This window comes from Taurulus bubalis (genome assembly GCF_910589615.1).
Source record: "Taurulus bubalis genome assembly, chromosome: 13".
In the NCBI taxonomy this organism is placed as follows: domain Eukaryota; kingdom Metazoa; phylum Chordata; class Actinopteri; order Perciformes; family Cottidae; genus Taurulus; species Taurulus bubalis.
The window spans coordinates 42,270-52,500 of NC_136601.1; the positions used below are offsets into that span (position 1 = coordinate 42,270).

The 10,231-nt window shown below is 38.9% G+C and overlaps 1 protein-coding gene across 1 annotated transcript in view; it reads left to right on the forward strand.

The window, feature by feature from the left end:
- The first annotated feature begins 445 nt into the window (after positions 1–445).
- igfbp7 (insulin-like growth factor binding protein 7) overlaps positions 446–10,231 on the forward strand; it is an 18,729-nt gene continuing 8,943 nt past the window's right edge. The window contains exons 1-2 of the mRNA XM_079229015.1: positions 446–897; positions 1,757–1,866. Of these exons, the coding sequence (XP_079085141.1) occupies positions 459–897; positions 1,757–1,866 (549 nt within the window). The 5' untranslated portion in view covers positions 446–458. The remainder of the gene's footprint in view (positions 898–1,756; positions 1,867–10,231) is intronic.

The window sequence follows — 10,231 nt, forward strand, 5'->3', positions numbered from 1 at the left end:
TTGATGTGTTTCATCAGTGATCGTTTCTACAAACTGAAATTAATTGTATATTTATTAATATTTTTGACCATATTATTAGCATTTCTCGGTCAAATTGAAGCTCCAACAGGAAATAGCTGGAGAGATGAGCCTGTTATTGTGATGGAATCCTGTTTGTACTATTATTATTATTATTCAGTCAGAGCGGAGGACCTATTGTTATTCGAATGTTTATTATTATTATTTTTCTCGTTATTTGTCTTCATTCCGTGGGGAAAAGAGGGATAAACCTACATATTTCAAAATGTCCACACCTATCTTATTGTTCTGATTATTCATATCATCGTTATAGGTTTGAAGTACGCCCCTGTGACTAAGGGGAGGTCTGGGATCAGGTCTTGTGAGGCGGAGTCTGCAGATCTGATCCCAGGGCTTTTATCAGGGACCCAGTTCAGACCAGTAGATCTCCGTCGACCAGCATGACGTCTCTCGTCCTCTCTCAGACCACCATGACATCTCTCGTCTTCTTTCTGGTCCTCTCGGCGGTGCCAGCGCTCTCGGTCCGGGTTCCGGGTCCGGGCTGCGGGCCGTGTGACCCGGCTCAGTGCGTGTCCTGTCCCGCCGGCTCCCCGCTGGACTCCTGCGGCTGCTGCGCGCTGTGCGCCGCCGCGGAGGGGCAGCTGTGTGGCGGCCGCCGCGCGGCAGCGCGCCGCTGCGCCGCCGGGCTGGAGTGCGTCCGGAGCGGCCAGGACAAGAAGAGCAAGCCGGGGGTCTGCGTCTGTAAGAGCAGCTACGAGGTCTGCGGCACCGACGGGCTCACCTACCGGAGCGCATGCGCGCTGAAGAGCGCCAGTCTGACCGCCGAGAAGGAGGGGCAAGCTGCGGTCAGCGTGCAGAACAAGGGCCGCTGTGCCACAGGTGAGAGAGAGAGACACACACACACACACACACACACACACACACACACACACACACACACACACACACACACACACACACACACACTAAAGGTGAGAGACAGACAGACACACACAAAATACAGGTGAGACCCACACACACAAAATACAGGTGTGAGACAGACACACAAAAAATACAGGTGTGAGACACACACACACACACACACACACACACACACACACACACACACACACACACACACACACACACACTAATGTCATCTGAACCTTTTCCCCTGTTTGCTGTGTCTAGAGTGGAAATGTGAGTCGTTTGGATAAAAGCGTCATGAAATGTAATATAATGTCGCTGAAACCACAAAAAACAAAAACATGGTTTGAAGTGAACGCCCCAACAGACAGGCAGTGATGATGATAATCCACCTTCATCCCTCTGAAAACACTGAATTCCTTTCTACATGAAAACACACATTGAGTTCGGAGCAAACTGAATTCCTCCGAGGTCACAGAGGATTACCGTCTCTGGTGGATTCCTGCATCCCGTTTCATCTGGTTTCATCCCGGTTTCATCCTGTTTTAGCTGGTTTCATCCCGTATCAACCGGTTTCATCCTGTTTTAACTGGTTTCATCCGGTTTCATCCTGTTTTAGCTGGTTTTAGCCGGTTTCATCCTGTTTTAACTGGTTTCATCCAGTTTCATCCCGTTTCATCCCGTGTCAACCGGTTTCATCCTGTTTTAGCTGGTTTCATCTGTCTCCAAACTTCATGCTGATGGTCTTTAGTTTCTCACTGTGTCTCTCACCTGTCTGTCTCTCACTCGCCTCTCTGTCTCACCTGTCTCTGTCTCACCTGTCTGTCTGCAGCTCCGGTCATCGTCACTGCTCCAGGTGAGGTCTACAACGTGAGCGGCTCTCAGGTGTACCTGAGCTGTGAAGCAGTGGGGGTGCCAACACCTGTCCTCACCTGGAAGAAGGTGAGTTTGTTATGACCAACACATGCTACCTGTTTCCCAGTTTCACCTTAAATGTTATAGAATTAAATATGATCTTCATAACTTCCATTCGGGCAGGATAAAATGTAAAAGACAAAACCATAAAATATGAATACAAGTCTTTTTAGTTTTTCTAACGATCGTCAGTGTGTGCCTCAGAAATGACAAAATGGACTTAAAGGGACGACAGATGCATTTTTGTGTAATAATGTGTATGTATTCATGTGTATGTATTAATCTGCACTGTCCTTTCTCAAATAAACAATACATAAATGAAACAACTTTAACACAGACATGTTTCAACCCATTATCAATGGATCAAATATAAGAATGTTGTTGAGGACATGGGAGTTTTAGAGAGTGAGCTCACCTGCAGCCTCAGGTGTTCAGGTGTTCTCTGCAGGTTCAGACTTTGTCTCTGTTGACGTTTGAGAACTTTAGATCCGATTGAGTGAAGAACAGGTTCCAGCAAGTTTTGAATCAGAAGGAAATGTTCCTCGCTGGTTTCTACAGATTCATCGACTCAGACAGCACGAAACCAAATGACATGTGAACTAACCAAACTTATGACTCGTGTACACAGACTACATGCAAACAGACTACATGCAAACAGACGACATGTAAACAGACTACGTGTAAACAGACTTAACAGACTACGTGTAAACAGACTTCATGTAAACAGACTACATGCAAACAGACTACGTGTAAACAGACTTCATGTAAACAGACAACGTGTAAACAGACTTAACAGACTACGTGTAAACAGACAACGTGTAAACAGACAACGTGTAAACAGACTTAACAGACTACGTGTAAACAGACAACGTGTAAACAGACTTAACAGACTACGTGTAAACAGACTACGTGTAAACAGACAACGTGTAAACAGACTTAACAGACTACGTGTAAACAGACAACGTGTAAACAGACTTAACAGACTACGTGTAAACAGACAACGTGTAGACAGACTTAACAGACTACGTGTAAACAGACTACGTGTAAACAGACTTAACAGACTACGTGTAAACAGACTACGTGTAAACAGACTTAACAGACTACGTGTAAACAGACTTCGTGTAAACAGACTTCGTGTAAACAGACTACGTGTAAACAGACCACATGTAAACAGACCACATGTAAACAGACTTCATGTAAACAGACTACATGTAAACAGACTAAACAGACTACATGTAAACAGACTACATGTAAACAGACTAAGCAGACTACATGTAAACAGACTTCATGTATACAGACTACATGTAAACAGACTACATGTAAACAGACTACGTGTAAACAGACTACATGTAAACAGACTACATGTAAACAGACTAAACAGACTTCATGTAAACAGACTACGTGTAAACAGACTACGTGTAAACAGACTACATGTAAACAGACTACATGTAAACAGACTAAACAGACTTCATGTAAACAGACTACGTGTAAACAGACTACGTGTAAACAGACTAAACAGACTACATGTAAACAGACTTCATGTAAACAGACTTCATGTAAACAGACTAAACAGACTACATGTAAACAGACTAAACAGACTACATGTAAACAGACTAAACAGACTTCATGTAAACAGACTACGTGTAAACAGACTACGTGTAAACAGACTAAACAGACTACATGTAAACAGACTTCATGTAAACAGACTTCATGTAAACAGACTAAACAGACTACATGTAAACAGACTAAACAGACTACATGTAAACAGACTACATGTAAACAGACTACATGCAAACAGACTACGTGTAAACAGACTACATGTAAACAGACTACATGCAAACAGACTACGTGTAAACAGACTTCATGTAAACAGACTACGTGTAAACAGACTGCATGTAAACAGACTACATGTAAACAGACTACGTGTAAACAGACTACATGTAAACAGACTTAACAGACTACGTGTAAACAGACTACGTGTAAACAGACTACATGTAAACAGACTATGTGTAAACAGACTAAACAGACTACGTGTAAACAGACTACGTGTAAACAGACTACATGTAAACAGACTACGTGTAAACAGACTACGTGTAAACAGACTTCATGTAAACAGACTTCATGTAAACAGACTTCATGTAAACAGACTACATGTAAACAGACTACATGTAAACAGACTACGTGTAAACAGACTACGTGTAAACAGACTACATGTAAACAGACTAAGCAGACTACATGTAAACAGACTTCGTGTAAACAGACTACGTGTAAACAGACTACATGTAAACAGACTACATGTAAACAGACTACGTGTAAACAGACTTCATGTAAACAGACTACATGTAAACAGACTACGTGTAAACAGACTACATGTAAACAGACTTCATGTAAACAGACTACATGTAAACAGACTAAACAGACTACGTGTAAACAGACTACGTGTAAACAGACTACATGTAAACAGACTTCATGTAAACAGACTTCATGTAAACAGACTACATGTAAACAGACTAAACAGACTACATGTAAACAGACTAAACAGACTACATGTAAACAGACTACATGTAAACAGACTACATGCAAACAGACTACGTGTAAACAGACTACGTGTAAACAGACTACATGCAAACAGACTACGTGTAAACAGACTTCATGTGAACAGACTACGTGTAAACAGACTTCATGTAAACAGACTACGTGTAAACAGACTACATGTAAACAGACTTAACAGACTACGTGTAAACAGACTACGTGTAAACAGACTACGTGTAAACAGACTACATGTAAACAGACTTAACAGACTACGTGTAAACAGACTACATGTAAACAGACTAAACAGACTACGTGTAAACAGACTATGTGTAAACAGACTAAACAGACTACATGTAAACAGACTTCATGTAAACAGACTACGTGTAAACAGACTACATGTAAACAGACTACATGTAAACAGACTAAGCAGACTACATGTAAACAGACTACATGTAAACAGACTACGTGTAAACAGACTACATGTAAACAGACTACATGTAAACAAACTACGTGTAAACAGACTACGTGTAAACAGACTACATGTAAACAGACTACATGTAAACAGACTACATGTAAACAGACTTAACAGACTACGTGTAAACAGACAATGTGTAAACAGACTACATGCAAACAGACTATGTGTAAACAGACTTCATGTGAACAGACTACGTGTAAACAGACTTCATGTAAACAGACTAAACAGACTACATGTAAGAAGACTACATGCAAACAGACTACGTGTAAACAGACTACGTGTAAACAGACTACATGCAAACAGACTACATGCAAACAGACTACGTGTAAACAGACTACGTGTAAAAAGACTACATGTAAACAGACTTAGCAGACTACGTGTAAACAGACTTAACAGACTACGTGTAAACAGACTTCGTGTAAACAGACTACATGTAAACAGACTTCATGTAAACAGACTACATGTAAACAGACTACATGTAAACAGACTAAACAGACTAAGTGTAAACAGACTAAGTGTAAACAGACTAAACAGACTTCATGTAAACAGACTACGTGTAAACAGACTTCATGTAAACAGACAACGTGTAAACAGACTTAACAGACTACGTGTAAACAGACAACGTGTAAACAGACAACGTGTAAACAGACTTAACAGACTACGTGTAAACAGACAACGTGTAAACAGACTTAACAGACTACGTGTAAACAGACTACGTGTAAACAGACTACATGTAAACAGACTACATGTAAACAGACTAAACAGACTTCATGTAAACAGACTACGTGTAAACAGACTACGTGTAAACAGACTAAACAGACTACATGTAAACAGACTTCATGTAAACAGACTTCATGTAAACAGACTAAACAGACTACATGTAAACAGACTAAACAGACTACATGTAAACAGACTAAACAGACTTCATGTAAACAGACTACGTGTAAACAGACTACGTGTAAACAGACTAAACAGACTACATGTAAACAGACTTCATGTAAACAGACTTCATGTAAACAGACTAAACAGACTACATGTAAACAGACTAAACAGACTACATGTAAACAGACTAAACAGACTTCATGTAAACAGACTACGTGTAAACAGACTACGTGTAAACAGACTAAACAGACTACATGTAAACAGACTTCATGTAAACAGACTTCATGTAAACAGACTAAACAGACTACATGTAAACAGACTAAACAGACTACATGTAAACAGACTACATGTAAACAGACTACATGCAAACAGACTACGTGTAAACAGACTACATGTAAACAGACTACATGCAAACAGACTACGTGTAAACAGACTTCATGTAAACAGACTACGTGTAAACAGACTACATGTAAACAGACTACGTGTAAACAGACTACATGTAAACAGACTTCATGTAAACAGACTACATGTAAACAGACTACGTGTAAACAGACTACATGTAAACAGACTTCATGTAAACAGACTACATGTAAACAGACTAAACAGACTACATGTAAACAGACTACGTGTAAACAGACTACATGTAAACAGACTTCATGTAAACAGACTTCATGTAAACAGACTACATGTAAACAGACTAAACAGACTACATGTAAACAGACTAAACAGACTACATGTAAACAGACTACATGTAAACAGACTACATGCAAACAGACTACGTGTAAACAGACTACGTGTAAACAGACTACGTGTAAACAGACTACATGCAAACAGACTACGTGTAAACAGACTTCATGTGAACAGACTACGTGTAAACAGACTTCATGTAAACAGACTACGTGTAAACAGACTACATGTAAACAGACTTAACAGACTACGTGTAAACAGACTACGTGTAAACAGACTACGTGTAAACAGACTACATGTAAACAGACTACATGTAAACAGACTACGTGTAAACAGACTACGTGTAAACAGACTACATGTAAACAGACTAAGCAGACTACATGTAAACAGACTTCGTGTAAACAGACTACGTGTAAACAGACTACATGTAAACAGACTACATGTAAACAGACTACGTGTAAACAGACTTCATGTAAACAGACTACATGTAAACAGACTACGTGTAAACAGACTACATGTAAACAGACTTCATGTAAACAGACTACATGTAAACAGACTAAACAGACTACGTGTAAACAGACTACGTGTAAACAGACTACATGTAAACAGACTTCATGTAAACAGACTTCATGTAAACAGACTACATGTAAACAGACTAAACAGACTACATGTAAACAGACTAAACAGACTACATGTAAACAGACTACATGTAAACAGACTACATGCAAACAGACTACGTGTAAACAGACTACGTGTAAACAGACTACATGCAAACAGACTACGTGTAAACAGACTTCATGTGAACAGACTACGTGTAAACAGACTTCATGTAAACAGACTACGTGTAAACAGACTACATGTAAACAGACTTAACAGACTACGTGTAAACAGACTACGTGTAAACAGACTACGTGTAAACAGACTACATGTAAACAGACTTAACAGACTACGTGTAAACAGACTACATGTAAACAGACTAAACAGACTACGTGTAAACAGACTATGTGTAAACAGACTAAACAGACTACATGTAAACAGACTTCATGTAAACAGACTACGTGTAAACAGACTACATGTAAACAGACTACATGTAAACAGACTAAGCAGACTACATGTAAACAGACTACATGTAAACAGACTACGTGTAAACAGACTACATGTAAACAGACTACATGTAAACAAACTACGTGTAAACAGACTACGTGTAAACAGACTACATGTAAACAGACTACATGTAAACAGACTTAACAGACTACGTGTAAACAGACAATGTGTAAACAGACTACATGCAAACAGACTATGTGTAAACAGACTTCATGTGAACAGACTACGTGTAAACAGACTTCATGTAAACAGACTAAACAGACTACATGTAAGAAGACTACATGCAAACAGACTACGTGTAAACAGACTACGTGTAAACAGACTACATGCAAACAGACTACATGCAAACAGACTACGTGTAAACAGACTACGTGTAAAAAGACTACATGTAAACAGACTTAGCAGACTACGTGTAAACAGACTTAACAGACTACGTGTAAACAGACTTCGTGTAAACAGACTACATGTAAACAGACTTCATGTAAACAGACTACATGTAAACAGACTACATGTAAACAGACTAAACAGACTAAGTGTAAACAGACTAAGTGTAAACAGACTAAACAGACTTCATGTAAACAGACTACGTGTAAACAGACTTCATGTAAACAGACAACGTGTAAACAGACTTAACAGACTACGTGTAAACAGACAACGTGTAAACAGACAACGTGTAAACAGACTTAACAGACTACGTGTAAACAGACAACGTGTAAACAGACTTAACAGACTACGTGTAAACAGACTACGTGTAAACAGACTACATGTAAACAGACTACATGTAAACAGACTAAACAGACTTCATGTAAACAGACTACGTGTAAACAGACTACGTGTAAACAGACTAAACAGACTACATGTAAACAGACTTCATGTAAACAGACTTCATGTAAACAGACTAAACAGACTACATGTAAACAGACTAAACAGACTACATGTAAACAGACTAAACAGACTTCATGTAAACAGACTACGTGTAAACAGACTACGTGTAAACAGACTAAACAGACTACATGTAAACAGACTTCATGTAAACAGACTTCATGTAAACAGACTAAACAGACTACATGTAAACAGACTAAACAGACTACATGTAAACAGACTAAACAGACTTCATGTAAACAGACTACGTGTAAACAGACTACGTGTAAACAGACTAAACAGACTACAAGTAAACAGACTTCATGTAAACAGACTTCATGTAAACAGACTAAACAGACTACATGTAAACAGACTAAACAGACTACATGTAAACAGACTACATGTAAACAGACTACATGCAAACAGACTACGTGTAAACAGACTACATGTAAACAGACTACATGCAAACAGACTACGTGTAAACAGACTTCATGTAAACAGACTACGTGTAAACAGACTACATGTAAACAGACTACGTGTAAACAGACTACATGTAAACAGACTTCATGTAAACAGACTACATGTAAACAGACTACGTGTAAACAGACTACATGTAAACAGACTTCATGTAAACAGACTACATGTAAACAGACTAAACAGACTACATGTAAACAGACTACGTGTAAACAGACTACATGTAAACAGACTTCATGTAAACAGACTTCATGTAAACAGACTACATGTAAACAGACTAAACAGACTACATGTAAACAGACTAAACAGACTACATGTAAACAGACTACATGTAAACAGACTACATGCAAACAGACTACGTGTAAACAGACTACGTGTAAACAGACTACGTGTAAACAGACTACATGCAAACAGACTACGTGTAAACAGACTTCATGTGAACAGACTACGTGTAAACAGACTTCATGTAAACAGACTACGTGTAAACAGACTACATGTAAACAGACTTAACAGACTACGTGTAAACAGACTACGTGTAAACAGACTACGTGTAAACAGACTACATGTAAACAGACTTAACAGACTACGTGTAAACAGACTACATGTAAACAGACTAAACAGACTACGTGTAAACAGACTATGTGTAAACAGACTAAACAGACTACATGTAAACAGACTTCATGTAAACAGACTACGTGTAAACAGACTACGTGTAAACAGACTACATGTAAACAGACTAAGCAGACTACATGTAAACAGACTACATGTAAACAGACTACGTGTAAACAGACTACATGTAAACAGACTACATGTAAACAAACTACGTGTAAACAGACTACGTGTAAACAGACTACATGTAAACAGACTACATGTAAACAGACTACATGTAAACAGACTTAACAGACTACGTGTAAACAGACAATGTGTAAACAGACTACATGCAAACAGACTATGTGTAAACAGACTTCATGTGAACAGACTACGTTTAAACAGACTTCATGTAAACAGACTAAACAGACTACATGTAAGAAGACTACATGCAAACAGACTACGTGTAAACAGACTACGTGTAAACAGACTACATGCAAACAGACTACATGCAAACAGACTACGTGTAAACAGACTACGTGTAAAAAGACTACATGTAAACAGACTTAGCAGACTACGTGTAAACAGACTTAACAGACTACGTGTAAACAGACTTCGTGTAAACAGACTACATGTAAACAGACTTCATGTAAACAGACTACATGTAAACAGACTACATGTAAACAGACTAAACAGACTAAGTGTAAACAGACTAAGTGTAAACAGACTACATGCAAACAGACTACGTGTAAACAGACTACGTGTAAACAGACTACGTGTAAACAGACT